The sequence below is a fragment of the Peromyscus maniculatus genome, chromosome 3, assembly GCF_049852395.1.
Source record: "Peromyscus maniculatus bairdii isolate BWxNUB_F1_BW_parent chromosome 3, HU_Pman_BW_mat_3.1, whole genome shotgun sequence".
NCBI lineage: Eukaryota > Metazoa > Chordata > Mammalia > Rodentia > Cricetidae > Peromyscus > Peromyscus maniculatus.
The window spans coordinates 50,452,717-50,470,583 of NC_134854.1; the positions used below are offsets into that span (position 1 = coordinate 50,452,717).

Here is a 17,867-nt window from a genome sequence, read left to right on the forward strand (position 1 = left end):
GTCAAGGGAGTGGGTTATTGATAGAATCTCTTCAGAGTATGTTTTATTCTCTTTGATCTATTTTGCTTGCAAAGCATATGTCACTCAATGTGTCTATGATCAGACTTAAATAAGGTTTATTTAGTCACTCTCTGAAATACTGCCTGAGAAGGTGATGTGTTTTTAAAGAGTTTAAACAATACAATAGTATTCAGCTATTGTGGAAAAAGAAATCCCATTACAACATGGTGCTGTGGGATGGTCTTTCTGTATGCTGTGAATATGTGTTGCTCTGATTGGTTGGTAAATAAAGCTCCATTGGCTTATGGCAGGGCAGGATGGGGCCAGGCAGGAAAATCCAAGGGAGATGGTGGGAGAAGAAAGGAGAGTGAGGCAGATGCTGCCAGCTGCCGCCAGGAGAAGCAAGATGTAAAGTACTGGTAAGCCACAAGCTACATGGCAAGATATAGACTTATAGAAATGGGTTAATTTAAGATGTGAGAGCTAGCTAATGAGAAGCCTGAGCCATTAGGCCATACAGTTTGAAAATAATATAAACCTCTGTGTGTTTACTTGGGACCAAGTGACTGCAGGACGCAGGTGGGAGAGATTCCTCCTGACCACAGAGCCCGGGCAGGACACAGAGAAACTTCATACTACAACATGGATAAATCTGGAAGATATTATGCCAAATAAAATAATTTAGGAACAAGAAATTAAATATTATATGAATTCCCTCAAATATGGAATCACAGAAGAGGAGGCAGAAAGAGTGTAAGAGCCAGAGAGGATGGAGGACACCAGAAGAACAAGGCTCTCTAAATCAACAGTGCAGTGCTCATATTAACTCACAAAGCCTGAAGCAGCAAGCACAGGGCCTGCATGGATTTGCACCAGGTCCTCTACATATATACTATAGCCTCAGTATTTCCCCAGGTTCCTGAGTGTGTGAATGACTGGGTCTCTGGTTCTTGTGCCTTCTCTTGGGGTCCTTTTCCTTCTGTTGGTTTGCCTCATACAATTTCAATGAGATGGTTTTTGTTTTATCTTATTAAATTTTATTTTGTCATGTTAAAAAATAGGTTGCTTCAAAATTATCAATTTGGCATACAAAAGAGAAAGTGAATCAAAGGAAAATGGGAAGACAAAGAAAGAAGGAGGAGGAGGAGGAGGAGAAGGAGAAGGAGAAGGAGAAGGAGAAGGAGAAGGAGAAGGAGAAGGAGAAGGAGAAGGAGAAGGAGAAGGAGAAGGAGAAGGAGAAGGAGAAGGAGAAGGAGAAGAAGAAGAAGAAGAAGAAGAAGAAGAAGAAGAAGAAGAAGAAGAAGAAGAAGAAGAAGAAAAAACCTCACAAAAATGCGGCGGTACAGTCTGATAGAGACAGCTCCTCAACTGAGGTTCCTTTTTCCTGGATCACTCCAGGCCAGTATCAAGTTGACAGCTGAAAGTATGACAAGTACCCTGTCAATATGTGTAAAATAAGAAATTCTAATGGGATTTCAAACTTAAGCTTCACATACAAATTGCTACTTACAGAACTCACTTTTTTGCAACTTACACCTAACAATTTTTCCAAATATCTTAGGACAAAAATTTAAGGGTATTTCAGGTCTTCTTCTGTTTCTTGTGTCAAGCTTGGTCAGTAATATGTATATAGATATAACATGTTTCATAAAGTTTAAAATGGTGATGGCTTTAATGTATGGTACTCTTTCTTATTTATTTTACTTTTTGTGTGTTTGTGACTCACCTGCATGTGTGTCTGTGTGAGGGTGTCAGATCCCCTAGAGCTGGAGTTATAGATAGCTGTGAGCTGCCATGTGGGTGCTGGGAATTAAACCAGCATCTTCTGGAAGAGCAGGCAGTGCTCTTAACCACTAAGCCATCTCTCCAGCCCCTGTGGTATTCTTTATTATTATATTTCACAGGATCTAAGATGGCATCAATGGAATAATTCCTCATTATATTACATATTACTAAGGAATAAAAATTTAAAATATAATGAATAGTCAGCCATATAAACACATGAGTTTTGCATTTGTGAATTCAACTGTCAAGCAAATATACTTTTAAAAATTGCATTTGTAGAAATCTAAAAATTGTTGAAGTTTATGAGAGGACTACATAGGTGATTTGCAAAAACTGCATTTTGCGGGGCTGGAGAGATGGCTCAGTGGTTAAGAGCACTGACTGTTCTTCCAGAGGTCCTGAGTTCAATTCCCAGCAACCACATGGTGGCTCACAACCATCTGTAATGAGATCTGGTGCCCTCTTCTGACCTGCAGTCATACATGCTGTATACATAATAAATAAATCTTTTTAAAAAACCTGCATTTTGCATAAGGACCTTAAGCACCCCTGATTTTTGGAATATGAAGTTGGGAGAGGTGGTTCTAGGTGACTATAGAACAGTGTATTAGTGTATTGGTCAGACTTATTGCTGTGATAAAATACATGGTGTAAACAACTTAAAGGAAGAAGGATGTGTTTTGGCTGCTGGTGTCAGAGGGTGCAGTCCATGGTTGGATGACTCCATTGTTTGGGGGCCATGGTAAAAGAAAGCATCAGTGTAAAGGGGTGCGTGAGAGCAGAGTTGCTCACCTCATGATGGCCAGCAAGTATCAAAAAGACAGGAAACGGAGAGCCAAGGCAGGAATTAACCTTTAAGGAAACCTTCCCCTCCTCCCATTGACCCAGTTCTCTCAGCTAAGCTCACCTCCCACCGTCCCACAATCTACCTACTGTCTATTCAAAATTTAAATCCTTTGATAGATTAAGTCATTGATGAAGGCAGAGCCCTCATGGTCTGGACAGTCACTTCTCAGAAGCCCCTCTTCTGAATATTGTTTACATCGGGGACAAAGCCTCTGTATATAAGGCACTGGGGAAAATATTCCATATCTTAATTATAACATTTGCATTGCCTTCTTACCATTGGGTAGGAGATATCCTGAGTAAATCTTAGAGTCAATAAATATGATACACCTCAATCCATGTGTGCATGCACATGCACATGCAAGCAAGCACACACACACACACACACACACACACACACACACACACACACACACACATACACTGCTTGTTCATTCTAATGCTAATTAAAAATTATGTGGCATAAATCCAATTCATCATACAAAGCCTGCATAGCACCCAGCCTTAGTTACCACATTCATGAACATGTTAGCACAATGTATTTCCTGATAAATGATGCAATGAAGTAATTTCAATTCTTCGTCATTGGGAAAGGTGGCCACAGTGGTTTTAGGTCACTGTCGAGCATGACTGTAAGATGTTCCACAGAGAGCTTCTGTCGAATCATGCTTACCAATTTGAATTTCCACAGTAAAATAGCAAGACGTTTTGTAGCACATGAAAATAAGTCATGTCTTGATATTTTATACATCCTAGGCTAATTCATTGTACAAAAGTTTTTATAAATACTACAAATCACTAACTACCCACAATTATTATTTACATTACTTATATCTTTAGCTAATTTTTGTCTGCTAAGGTCTCAGCCATATAACATATCTTCAGTAACTGTGTATCAAGCTAGAATAGATGTTCACATTTTGTCTGTATTGAAATGATATATTTTTCCTGCACTCCATAAACATCTTTTGGGAAACATGCCATCAGGAAAAGAAAAAGAAAAAAAAAGTTTTTCCACAATAGCATCATTAATTTACTTGCAATGGAAATTCTAGGGTTTTTGTTTGTTTTTTTTTTAGTTAATTTGGCTTTCATCATATTTTATAGAGAGGCTGTTCTTTAATTTACTGCATAATGGTATCTCTAGTTGTATTTTCATTGGATCCAATATTAACATCTCTATATTTCTCCTCTAATTATCATTTTCCCTTTTTCTCTGACTTCTGAATTGCAATCTCGGTCATATCTTCTAATTTTCTCACTTTTCCTATGGTATCTAACTTAGTATTTAGAGTCCTTCATCCTACTGTTTTGTTTTGTTTTGTTTTGTTTTGTTTTGTTTTGTTTTGTTTTGTTTTGTTTTGTTTTGTTTTGTTTTGTTTAAACCACCAATTATACCTCCTAGTGACTCTTGGCTATTTGATGGCATTTTCCTTTTACAGAGTCAATGTTCTCTGACATCTTTTAAAAACCATAGATGTTGTCTAATATTTCCCATATCATAAAACTTTTGACTCATAGATGGAAACTGGATTTTTCTTTTTTAATACTTAATTTATTGTGTGTTACATTAACATATTCATTGATTTTCTTTTCTTTTTATTAAGCTTTTTTGGGTAGAGGTTCTCTGTGTAGCCCTAGCAATCCTGAAACTCACTCTATAGACCAGGCTAGCCTCTAACCTAGAGATCCACCTGCCTCTGCCTCCTGAGTGCTGGGATTAAAGGTGTAACCACCACACCCAGCCTCCTTTTTGTTAAAACTTTAAGTGAGATATGAAAAGCTTTACTCACACCTGTGATGGCTACTGGTAGACACCAGAAGGGTCAGATCTTACAAGACTCAAGGAAGAAAGATAGGGGTTGTTTTTAGTGACTATTTCTGGTTTTGGTTAAAGACATATGCATAGAAAGTCTGTCTTCTGAGTAACGTGCTACATCAGTCTGGAAATTACACATCTTGATATTAATGAGGTAGTGTCTTTAGCATCCAATCCCTCTGCAACAGAACTTCCAGTTATTCAATGAGTCACTAGCATTGAGTGGGAGTCAAGTGTGTTTCCATGGTAGGCTTCAGGACCTGAGAGCCTTGCCCAGGCCTTGAACCACCCCTGTCCAGGCCCCACAGCTTCCCCTCACTTCCATTCCCTAGCACATCACTTTAAGTATATCACAGTATTGTATTAGAGAGTACTTCTACTTATTAAGAACTGGGGTTTTTCTATGAACTCTAAGTTGCTATTTAAGCTAAGTGGCAATTTATATTAAAACAACAGACCATTAATGATCGAAGTTAATTCTGTTTACAAACAAGGGGATGATGAGTTATCTTTTGAAGTACTGTCATTATGGTCTGCAGTCCAGGCTGGCAGTTTGAGTTAGGGTTTCAGTCAGGAATCTGTATCTTTGGAAATGGTCTCACATCTATGTTATCTTTGAAAACAATGACAACCAACTTATCAATTTCTATAAGTAGTGTCACACAAAAATTAATTGATCAGAAATATGTATTTTGTAGGTCTGGTGATAGGTCCACAAGTAAAGGTTTGAACTACAAGCCTAGAAGCCAGATATCATTTTTCAAGTACAGTGCTCCAAGTGCCAAGTTTGTTCCAGGGCCACAGTAGTAGTGAAAGAATAAATAGTTTCAGCCTTCATAGCTTTAGAGTGTGCAAAGTAAGTAGATAATCACCCCACAACTGCTCCCAAGGAACAGGTACCCAGTATCATGGTACTAGGAAAGGGATACCTAAACCCAAATGGGACATATGAGTGGAAGATTGGCAAAAGAAGTAATGTCTAAAGGATGCATCAGAATTATCTAGTCAATGAGAACATAGAGAAGTCTATTGTGTATCTGAGATAGAGAGAACAGGTGATACTATCAGTGCTATGTGGTTATGTGGTCAATAATGGTGTGTCATGTGACCATGTGATGAGAAAATGAGACCAAAGACAAAATTCATTTAAAAAAAAAAATCTCAGTTCAGTAATATGTCTGGCAGATAAGACATGGGCAGATTTGGTGCCGATGAGAGGCACAGAATCACCACATATATCCCAGGTGCTAAGAGAATACTTAGCACATGACTAAGCACTTAACTTCCATGGAAAAAAGATTATGCAATAATTATATATTGCATTAAGAAGCCAAGCCTCGTCCTAAGAGCAATAGAAAGTTAACAGATGAAGGGAGAGTCTGTGCTGAGGCGGGTGGTTTTCCACATACTTGTAGAAATGTTTCCCTGACAGGAACCTTCCGCCTGCAGAGTTAGAGGTTCCCTTCCCCTTTTTGCCCTGCCTGCTCCTTTGCCAAAAGCACTGAACAGGAAGAAGTGTTTGTTTGGAGATGCTGCTAGCACAGTGAGGTTGTGAACAAGGACAGTACCCATTGCCTGATCAGGAGCATATGCTCAGGAGACAAGGAACTCTGCTCACCACACAATCATCAGCCTTCTGAAAAGACTCCTATCTGTGTGCCAGCCCAGAAAGACCTCAGGTAAGTCTGTCTGTCTGTCCTCCATTCATCTGTCACATATCCCTGAAACATGGGAGACTAAGCCTTCTATAAGTGAGATTATTATTGCCAAGACTAACCTTGTAAGCAAGGGTTATTTTAAGACTAAGCATTGTTGAATTACAGGAGATTTATGTATCAGACATGGTTTATGAAACCACACATGGAGACGAGGTTCAGACCTAATGCTAAAGTATACATGAAGGAGAGACAGCATGTCAAGTTCCTTATCAGTGTTCTGGACATGTCTGGGTCTCCTCCATTCCCTAGAATGCCTGTCTTCGAGTCTTCCCTTGGGTACTCTTAGCAAGGGACAAGGCTAAGGCATGGAGGAAGCAGCTTCATCTACAGATACTGATGATGTTGCTTTGGTCCTCACAGGTCCCTGAATCCCCATCATCATGAACTGGAACATGATCATCTCAGTGCTTATTATAGTAGTTATCAAAGTTGTTGGAATGACCTTATTTCTGCTGTATTGTGAGTATACGTGCAAGCCTTCTCCCCAGTACCCTTATTTTATTCCTCTACTCAGAATGCCAAGTTGAGTATGAAGTTTCAGCGCCCAAGTTCTTCCACAGTGTCCTTCTACACTCTGTCAGACACAGGGGGCCAGGTTGGTTTAGTGGTCTACAATGGAAATGCACAACTGACTATGTAAAAAAGGTAGAGCCCTTACATGAAGCTTTTGGATAATCTGAACTAAAATATTTAGTATACCTTTTTATTGTTGTTATAATTTAAAAAAAAAATACTGCTCCAGTTCAACCCAATAAGGCTGTGTGAAGAGCGAACTATAGGATCAAGATTTAACTGAGGGGTGTGGGTGGGTGGGTATACGCATTGCACATGCATGCACACATACCCACACCTGCATACACAAATTCTTCTCAATAAATTCATTAGTAAGAGAAGCTTCAAAGCCAAAGATTTAGCTCAGAAGCCAGTAAGAAAAGGAAACATGAGTAAATTGCTAGAGCTGGGTAAGAGGTATTTCCCTTGTGACCCAATTTTAACATGCAATGACTATCCTGAGAACAGAGAAGACACATGAGTGGAAGAGTGAAGGCCAACGAAAATATATACAATATAAATTCTAATAGAGCATATTCTATCCTCTACGAGGCAGAGACTCAGTGCTTCCTGTTGTGCTCTCAGTTCCCTGGCATCCCCTGTGGCTCACTGGCTGCCTCCATGTGCAGCCACACACGGAGGCTGAGGCACTAGCTGATTTTCTTTGCAGTCCCACAGGTTTTTGACAAAAGTAATGATGGCTTCATCCCCACGGAGAGCTACGGAACCACTAATGTGCAGAATGGTAATCTCCCTAACCACCAAGCTGGCTTCTGACAGTCCCTAAGAAACTCGAGGGCAAATGCTCCAGGAAAGTCTTTTTCCCCCTTTGCAAGTGTGAAAGTGAACAGCAAACTCATTGATAGTGATTTTCTCCCCTACCAGTACTAGGGATTAACCCCAAGACCTTGCTCAGGAAAAGCAATGAGCTACACCTCCAGCCTCTGCATGAAATATGTGATCCTCAGTTCTCCTCCTAGAACTACTATAATGTGCTACTGTCATGTGTTTTATAGATTCTTATAAGAATGGTTATAAAGAAACCAAATTCTAGACAGGTATGGTGATGTATACCTTTAATACCAGCACTCAGGAGGGAGAGGCAGGCAGACCTCTGAGTTCTAGACCAGCCTGGTCTACAGAGTGAGTTCCAAGATAGCCAGACCTACACAGAGAAACCCTGTCTTGAAAAACCAAAAGAAAGAAAAGATATCAAATTCTAGCCTCAGGAGATGGTTCAGTTGGTAAAGTATCTGCCCCGTAAGTATGCATGCCTGAGCTTGGATCTCCAGCACACATTGAAAGCCAAGGGTTACAGTTATGTCTGTAACCCCAGGTCTGGTGGATGGAGGCAGAGATGGGTGGATCCCTGGTGCTCATTGGCCAGGCAGCCTAGCTGAACTAATAAACTCCAGGTTCAGAAAGAGATCCTGTCTTAATAAATGAGGTGGACAATGTTTGAAGAAGGCACCCAATGTCAACCTCTGGCCTCCTCACACATGCACACACAAATGCATACATACTCACACACATGTACATGTACCCACACAAACATGAACATACAACACACGCACGCACGCACGCACGCACGCACGCGCGCACACACACACACACACACACACACACACACACACACACACACACAGGAAAGAATTTATGTTCCATGAGAAAGACTAGGCATCTTTTTGTGTGCCAAACATCATGCCAGAGCAACGACAGAAGAAGACTAACACATGTAAGTAATCAAGCCTCACGGATGAAACAGAAAGCCCAGTTCCAGTTTTGTTTCATCCACAGAAGACATGATGCTTCCAATCCCACCTCTCTTTTTTAAGATTTATTTATTTTTATGGGTATGAATGTTTTTGCCTTCGTGTATATAGGTACACCATGTGCATGCAGTGCCTATCGATGCCCCTGGAACTGAAGAGACAGGTGGTATGTGCCAACCTGTAGGTGCTGGGTACTGTGCCATCCCTCTGGCTCCAAGCCCACTCTTCCTGTCGCTTTCTGCAAGAACTCTCTCACTGCCTCTTAAGATATGGGTTACTATTGACGTCTTTAGGACCAAATAAAGTCATTTCTAATTAACATAAAACAGTCTATTCTAATATTACGAAGCCTCTGAACTAGGGAATGTACTAAAAAGTGAATGCTTATGTCTGTTTCATCAGTATTATTTTAAGTAGCAATTCATAGCTGGGTAAATGATAGTTTCAACCATAACCAATAAATAACCAGGGCCCTGAAGGGAGATTTCAGTAGCCTAGGGAGCCATTGTAGCTGTCTGCTCAGTCAATGCTCCCAGAACAAAATGATCCTCTTAGGGGCCCATCAATCCCCATATTTTATATTTTAAAAAGTAAACTTCTATGCTTAGAGGAATCTCTAAAAGGTTACCTACCTCCTTATCTGCTGTAACTCCCTGAATCCTGGATCTTGTACTCAGTTACAATCCTTTGAGCTGAGGAAATCCTAAAAGTATCTAAAAGCTACCTAGGGTTATAGCTTCTTATAGAGGGTTTGGACACCAGAAATAAAGGGAACAGCAAAAACACTGTATGGAGCTGGATAAAAGGTACTTCAAAGAGCTCTCTGGGGATAACCATGCCAAACGTGTATATGAGGAGTAAGAGCCTCCCTGGGATACCAGCCTCCCCTAGTTCCACCTCTTATTCTTTTGTTCTGTTTTGTTTTGGTCTCCTAAGCATTTCACATCTACTTCCATAATAGGAAGAAGTGGAGTATAGAGTAGGACCTGAGTGCCAAGCATAACAGATCATGGCAATAGTTAGATGGAAGCTTTAAAGAAAGACAATTTCTGATGATTCTAGTTCAGAGTGGCCAAGGTCCTTGTCATCCCCATAGCATCTCTTTCAGGCCCTTCTTCCCTCCTTCCTTCCTTCCCACGCCCTCCCCTCCCTCCTCTTCAGCCTTCCCCAAACACTGAGCACTTCCTCAAGGAAGATGGTTTTTCTTTGCACCTCTGAATAATCTAGAGCATCAGGGATGCTTAGAAACAAAGAGTCAGAGCTCAACAGCCCACATACTAATGACTGCTGTGTTCATTGGAGAGTAACCATCAGGCTTTCCTTTCATTTCAGTCTCACAAATCTTTGGGGAAAATAATGAAAGCATCATGCCTACAAGGAGCTATGAGACAGGTACAGTGCATGGTCCCTGCTTTCCCCCACCCCCACAGTACTCACAAGCTGCATTCTTTTGGTTATTGTTGTTTTGTTTTGTTTTGGTTTTGTTTTTGTTTTTTGGTGGTGGTGGTGGTGGTGGTGGTGGTGGTGGTGGTGGTTTGTTTGGGGGTTTTTTGATTTTGGGTTTTGTTTTTTGGTTTGGGGGTGTTGGTTTTTTGCTTTTGTTTTTTTTTTTTGTTGTTGTTTTGTTTTGTTTTTTTTCAAGACAGGATTTCTCTGTGTAGCCCTTGATGTCCTGGAACTCAGTAGTGGCTCACACTGATAGGATTTGCTGAAGGAGGCAGAGGCAGGAGGATCACAAGTTCAAGGCCAGCCCTGGCTTACACAAGCTGGATGCTTAAGGGCTTTTCCCATTGCCCCTTTCTTGTGGGACGTTGGCTCAAAGGGACCATGAAGAGCTTCATGTTCATTCCCTTTATATTAGGGGCAGGAAAACAGACTAGAGTGATGGAATTTCTACCTGAATTGGGAAGAATTTATATTGGTAGTCACAAAGAAATGTATGTCCCAGCATTTTAGGAGTCTGTTCCAAGGTCCCCACTCCAGAACACTGATCACATATATTCATTCTGTCTCTGTCTCTGCTCCTTCCTTCCCCACTCCCTAGTCTCGCCAATCTGTCCCAAAGACTGGGATTTTCATCAAGGGAGATGCTTCTTCTTCTCCACCTCTGAATCATCTTGGGAAAACAGCAGGGATGACTGTGCATCAAAAGAATCCACACTGGCAATTGTCAACACACCACAGATACTGGTAAAAGCATTGGGGTGGTGTGATAAGATAGTCTGCCTACGGCAGCTGCAGTTGGTGGAGTCTGTGGGAAAATGAGGTGACTGGGGTAGGATGATGATAAATAGAGACATGCCTAGCTGGGGAGTTTACAGTCCTTGTTCTAAACCTGAGATTGGGAAGTTCTTCATTTTCATCTAAACTAGAAATCCAGATTCTGTTGTCTTCCCCCAAAAACTACAGCATCAGGCTTGTATCTTAAAGACAGACCAGGACATTTAAAGTGCAAGGATTGACCAAAGACCTAATGCATGTAGAAGCAGCTTAAGGACTAGGAAGATGGCTCAGTGGGTAAAGTCACTTGCTGCAAAGCATGATGACCTGAGTTCAATCCCTAGGACCCACATGGTCCCAGAAACTCCCACAAGTTGCCCTCTAACTCCAAAAGTGCCACATGTATGCTCATACACATACATACACATAAGCTCACAAAAACACACAACCACAAAAATGAGTGGGTGAATAAATGTTAAATACAGTCATTTAAATTACTGAAATATTGCAGAATTCTTTGTGAGATGTTAATGTATACAGTGAAGGAGGAAGATATGAATTACTTAAGATACTAATGTATCATCTCAGTATGCATAAGAAAAAAGATACGGCCGGGCGGTGGTGGCGCACGCCTTTAATCCCAGCACTCGGGAGGCAGAGGCAGGTGGATCTCTGTGAGTTCGAGGCCAGCCTGGACTACCAAGTGAGTTCCAGGAAAAGGCGCAAAGCTACACAGAGAAACCCTGTCTCGAAAAATCAAAAAAAAAAAAAAAAAAAAAGAAAAAAGAAAAAAGATACGTTACTATGATTAGTAATGTGAAAAACCGAGAATCAATTAACAGATTTTGCACTTTTTCTTTGTGATAATGAGGGTAGACTAACACTGTGTAACAGCTTTGTTTACTGTATCCCTTTACCGTGTGACTGCCATGAGACTTATTATTATGCATATTTTATGGATTTGCAATGAGGAAATTAGAACAAAGAAAAGTAATGTTTTGTGTGTGTTGTGTGTTGTGTGTGTGTGTGTGTGTGTGTGTGTGTGTGTGTGTGTGTGTGTGTTTATGTGGGCACACATGTGCCACAGCAGGCATGTAAAAGTCAGAGAATAAGTTTTCCTTCCACCTTGTTTGAGACCAGGTGACTTGCTATTCACCACAGCACAGTAGGTTAGCCGCGCCCCTCCCCCAGTCTTCTGGGGCTCTTCCTGTTTCTGCCTCTCTTGCCATAGGAGCACTGGGAATCCAGATGATCACCTCAACATCAGGCTTTCCCATGGCTTCTGGGGATCTGATCTCAAATAGCCATACTTACACAGCAAACGTTTCACAAACTGACACATCTCCTCAGTCAAAATAGAAGTTATTTGACTAAGATCTTATACTTAAACAAGAAAACATTAAATTCATCAATCTTAGATCATACTTATTTTATTTACAGTTTCCTCTCCTTCAAATCTTAGCATTGGTTGGATACTGGGCACTACGCTATACAATACTCATGTTTTCCTCCCCCATCCTTTCCTCCCCAAAATCATCCTGTGATGGGGCAGAATTTTCTAGAGGGCCATCCCTGAATCAATAACCAAGGTCAGAGATCAGGATCTCCCAAATTCTCTGGGGTAAAGCACCCAAGTGGAAAAGCAAAATGTTTTCAGGTCGATAATCAGAAGCAAAGAGAAGGCAGCAGATGGGGAGAGAAAACAGGGTAAAGAGAAGAGGAGAATGAGAAGAAATTGATCCCTCCATTTCCTCTATTCCCCATTTAAGTTTTGGTGCATCCAGTTTTCACCACATTACTCTCCCCAGCTTCCACTGCATATTGACCACAGGGAAGGATCACAGCATCAGTGGTTTGCTGATAACTCTGAACATATTTTTCCACTGGATTAAACTTATTTGGGAATGTGATATTTTCTGGAATGGTGAAATTCCTACAAACAGAGGCATGCCAGTTATAAAATGTGGATATGAAATGACCGTTTTTTGACTGTGGCATCCTTCTTCCCCGTTCCTTCCGGGTTGGCCCAAAAGGACAGTACTGACATCACCAGGGTGTTTATCAGTAATGTAAATTCTTCATCATCTACATTAGATCTTCCGCACCAGAGGCCAAGCAGTCTGTGTTTGGCCCAGCTATTCAGGTGATCTTCCTTCTGACAAGTTTCAGAATTTCTCTAGGATCAATGGCAAGTGTGCCGGTGACACCCATTGTCTAATCCCCGGGGGGCCTTCCTAGTTCCCAGAACCAGGCCAACTGTGGACCACCAGCTCAGTACTGAAGAACTCACTGATGAGCTGCTTCTTTTTTAACTTCTAGAAGTATCTTCAGGACATAGCTGGTGCCGAAAAGTACTTCGTTGGTTTGAGACGTCAGCCTGGAGAAAGAGAGTGGCGCTGGATCAACAACTCTGCCTTCAATGGCAAGTACGTGAACACCCTGCCTTCCCCTAGGGGTTTTCACATGAGAAGACTAAACCTGAGAGCCATGCTGAGACAGCTCAAAGGCAAAGACTGGACTCAGTTCTGCTTTTCTAGTTGCTTCCAAACCATTTCTTGCCTTATTTAACCTTTTTATTATAGAAAATATCCAATATTTTACATAATATAAAAGTAGAAGAGAGAATATTATTCATATAATAACTTATCTTCTTCAAACCAACCCCCACACATAGCTGCTGCTGTACCTCATATGTTATTTCATAGGTCATTAAACTACATGTGGTACCATTTCCCCAGATATAGCTGCTTTATTTAAAAGAAGTTTATTCTATACCTATATCCTATCTGTAAGTTGAACGGTAACTCTCAGGAGCTATCTTCAGGGCATCATTCCATGTAGTCAACCTTTGGAGGAAGCTGTAATGTTTCCAGTTTTCATATGTAGATGCTGAGTCAGACAAGGAGCCAGCCAGGCCCCCAGCCTGCAATTGGATATCTTTACAGAGGGGAGAAAATTAAAATGTGCTCACTGTCTCTTAAACAGCAAGCACTATGCTGTGCTACGTGCATGCATGGATTATTTCTCTGTAGTCACTAGGATGCCATAAAGAAAGCTTTTATTACTCCCAAGGTTCGAAATGTATTGAATTTCACATAGCAATAGGGTAGAGCTACAGTTTGATTCCACAGTCCCTTGATCCCAAATCTCATGCACCTTTTTCATGAAATGAGACTCTGCAGTCAGACCAACAGGATCTGAATGGCAGGAAGGAAGTAGGAGAAGGCCAACAGCTTGCCTCCACCAAGTTTTCCAAGATCCAGTTTGCCTTCAGTAAAGGATGAAAAATCTCTTTCCATCTTCCTTGGGCCTTCCTGTTATAAACATGCAAACAATACTAAAATATGATTGGGGGGGGGGGATGGTGACAGTGCCCTCGAAGGTTGGAAATATTTCCAACCGTTTATGAACAAGTTAGACCGAGATTCTTGGAATCTGTGAGTGGTCACAGGAGTGTTGAGAGGAAGCAGTGGGTGTAGGGCTGGACTGGAGGAGATGTGTTGAGAAGAAATGGTCTCCATTGGGAAGAAAGGCCGAGTGCAGAAGGGGAGGGTGTAGAGCTGCATGAGGCTGCGTCTCTTCCATGCACAGCTCCCATGCAGCCCTCACCTCACTAACAGCCCAAGACAAAACTGAACCGAGGAGCCTTAAACCATGCTTTCTCTCTTCATTTAGTGTGACGAATGAGAGTCAGAACTTCCACTGTGTCACTATAGGCCTGACAAAGACCTTTGATGCTGCGTCATGTGACATCAGCTATCGCTGGATCTGTGAGAAGACTCCCAAATGATCGTGGGTCTCTACAACAAGAGCAAATATATATCTACAGAGCCAACACAAGAAATCAGTTGCAACTGAAACTAGTTCAGAAAATACGGAACATCAAAGACTGTGCCCCTCTTCCACAGGTTGCTGAGGAGCTTCCCAGTAAATCCTCAGGGTCAATATGTTATTCCCTTTTACAAACATCTTCACACAACAGGGAAATTCCTGTCCTTCTCCAGGCATTCCCCAAGACCACACTTCCTGTGAGAGGGGACTGGACTCCAGTGCTCTCCAGTAGACAGGGCCAGTTTTCTGGAGATGAAATTGATGTGGAAATGAAATCTGTAGAGTTGAGCATTTTGACTGATCAATGGGCTTTTGCCTGAAGACAGGATCTATTTCATCCTTAGAGTACATGCCCATATTATTGAAAAGAAACTGCCAATGGAATAGAGATGAGCACTGTTAGAAGGTGGCATGGGTAGAAGATAAACTCAGCTTCATGACCTCCCCTATTCCCAAAAGGCTTCCATTCCCATACTCCTCCCTAGAAGCTAAGGAGGAACAGGCCTTCCTCAGTCTGAACTGAGAGCAAGGCTCTTGGGAGGACCTCTACAGCTCAACGTGGAGCTGAGAGAACATTGTGGGAATACAGAAGGGTTTGTATAGGACAGAGAAAAGAGGAGGGGAAGGAAAAGGAGAGGAAGAGAGAAGAAAGGAGGAGAGAAGACAAGAGCAGAAAGGAGGGGAGAGAAGAAAAGAAAAGGGGGTGGTGGGCAGGAGAGACAGGGAAAGGAAGGTGACTGAGAAAACACTCGGGCTAAAATTTTTCTTGGTTTGCCATAAAATTCTATTGTGGCATATATAACTCCTTTTCACCAGAGAAGAAAGAGCAAAATGGGGACAAATGGAAATTGTGAGAGATGAAGCAGGAGTTTGATCACAATGAAAGAGAGGAGAGAATAAATGAAATAAAGTCTCGGGTTTCTTAACTGTTCTCTGTGTTCACAAGAAGATAGCAGCTGAAGTCATCAGAGAAAAGAGATGCACTGGTTGAGTAATAAGAAGCCTATAGAAAGCTAAAGGAATTGAAGTCACCCAACAATGAACTCTGCATTTGCATCTAACTGTGATATGTATGTGTGCCACTAGTCAAAATAAACCATAAATTCTATTATTACAATACTGTTGTTTCTCTAATTTCTAGGTTTCAATGTTGCTAGTACACTGGTAGATTTATAATTTTAATGAGATAATGCACTAGCTGTTAAAATCTGCTTGAAGAAGGCCATCAGAAGTAATCTGGTGGATACTGGAATTATGTTTATACCCTGAGGAGCTATAAGTTCTCTGATGGTCTTAACATATAGGTGGGGGGGGGCACGCTGAGTCTGAGGGTGAAGAGAAGAAGCAACTGGATTCCAACCAGGGGTCAGCCCCACAACTCAGACAACAGAAAGGAAATCTTGATCCTTTTTGAGAAAAGGGAACTTCCATTGCCACACTTCCTCTCTTATGACAGATGGTTGCATACTATTGAGGCCAGGAAATGAGGACATCTAGTGATTTCTGTGGTTGAAGTCTGAATTTCCCACAAGACAGGAAGTTACTCCTGCACAGGTTCTTAAAGAAGCTTAGGCAGGGGCTGGCGTGAGAAAAAGAATATTCAGGGACTCTGTGGATGTTGCTTCCATGACTGGGGAAGGGACTCATGAAGGGTAGATAAATATGGCCTTTATTATGAAGCAGTGATATGGATTTTTTAAAAATGGGTTTAGTAAGCCATTTGGCTTGGCGTTTTGACTTTGCTTCTAGTATACTTTCCCTTACACACTTTTTAATATCTGATGCAGTGTGTATATACTTTTTACAGCTTTATTGGGATGTAAGTAACGTCAGAAATTTGACCCATTTGAAATGTACAATTCAATAGGTTTGGTACATTCACAGTAGTTTGCAGCCATCACCTCAACAAGAAATCCTGTGCACACTAGCTATCACTACATCATCTTGGTATTACTCTCAGCCCTTTGAAGCCACTTACGTACTTCCTGTCTCTATAAAGTTCCGTCTTCTGGGTTTCATATGAGTAGAGTCACACAATGTATGGCCTTTTCTTACTGGCTTCCTCCACTTAATAAGATTTTCAATACTCACCCATGTATTTCAGCATGTAACAGTGCTCTAGTCTGGAGCTGGAGTGCCCCCCATATGTCTGTATCAAAGGCTCGTTCCCTAGGATTGTGATACCGGGAGGTGGTAGAACCTTGAAAAGGTTCGGGAACCTCTAAGACCCCCGGAATGTAGTCATGTCCCTGAGAGTGTGCCCTCCATAGGGCGTGTACAATCCTCAGGCCTTTCATCTTCCTCCCCTTTGCTCCCAAGCCAGGAGTGGTTTTCCTCCATTGCGTGCTTCTAACATGATGTGTGACCTCTCCACAGGATGAATAGCAATGAGACCAACTGATTACAGACCGAAATCTCCAAAGCCTTTTGATCAATTATGTATCTCAGGTGTTTGTTACAGTGGTGCAAAGCTTGCTATCCCAACCTGCATTTCATTCTATGGATGAAAAATTTGTTGATTCCTTCATCAACTGAATGATAGTTAAGCTTTTCCATCTGTCAACTGTTATAACTATTACAAACATTCATTTCTCGAGGATATGCCTAGAAGTGTGATTGCTAGCTCATGTAGTTATATGATACATCATTTAAAGAACTTTCTTTTTTTTTTTCAAAAGCCACTGAACCTTCCCATCAGTAATATATATGGACTCTAATACTTTCACATCCTTTCACATATATGCTGTTGTCTGTCTACCTTGCATTATGTGAATGACTTTCCATAGTGATTTTGATTTGTGTTTGATTGGTGTTCTTCATCATCTGACATCTTTCATGTACATATCACACTTTTTAAATAAAAACTTTAGGAAAGGATATGGTCTTATCAACACACATCTTATTCTCTTAATATTGTTGAACACTCAGCTTTTATATTAAGATCTAGAAATACCTCCATGATTCTGTTTTTATGCCATTCCAAAGATCAAACCTAGGGATTTGTACATACGAGACTACCATTCCGCCAATAAGCTACAACTTCCTTGTTTTCTTTTTTTTAGTAAATTTTATGTAAAAACTTGAATATAAATAAAAGCATCACACACCAAAATTAATGAGACATCAAATCTATATATTTTAATTAATATATATATATATATTTAGAATTGGCATTTGAAATGAAAGCTGTGGGGCTTTGCATTAAATTTTACACTTTCAGTAGTGAATGTATTTTAAGCACTTATCCAACACTCAAGCCAAAAAAAAAGAACAGAATTAGAACTTTATAATTAGAAAAACAAATAGTTTCATACCCTCTTCCAT

General features: G+C 41.0%; 1 protein-coding gene across 2 annotated transcripts; it reads left to right on the forward strand.

The window, feature by feature from the left end:
- The first annotated feature begins 5,837 nt into the window (after positions 1 to 5,837).
- On the forward strand, positions 5,838 to 15,660 carry Clec5a (C-type lectin domain containing 5A). Of its 2 annotated transcripts, XM_006997088.4 has the most exons (7): positions 5,838 to 6,129; positions 6,529 to 6,627; positions 7,391 to 7,465; positions 9,825 to 9,884; positions 10,537 to 10,682; positions 13,032 to 13,138; positions 14,388 to 15,660. In XM_006997088.4, exons 2-7 carry the CDS (start codon positions 6,549 to 6,551, stop codon positions 14,500 to 14,502), a joined length of 582 nt encoding a protein of 193 aa, XP_006997150.1. In that variant the 5' UTR covers positions 5,838 to 6,129; positions 6,529 to 6,548; the 3' UTR covers positions 14,503 to 15,660. The 2 variants fall into 2 exon arrangements, with proteins under 2 accessions (XP_006997150.1, XP_015845750.1); XM_015990264.3 differs by lacking the exon at positions 7,391 to 7,465 and having other exon boundaries at positions 5,841 to 6,129.
- The last annotated feature ends 2,207 nt before the right edge of the window (positions 15,661 to 17,867 follow it).

Coding starts and splice junctions, on each gene's coding strand:
- Clec5a (XM_006997088.4), top strand. CDS start 6,549: ATGAACTGGAACATGATCATCTCAGTGCTTATTATAGTAGTTATCAAA. Junction 7,466..9,824: donor AACCACTAATGTGCAGAATG/GTAATCTCCCTA, acceptor CTTTCATTTCAG/TCTCACAAATCTTTGGGGAA. Junction 9,885..10,536: donor TACAAGGAGCTATGAGACAG/GTACAGTGCATG, acceptor CCCACTCCCTAG/TCTCGCCAATCTGTCCCAAA.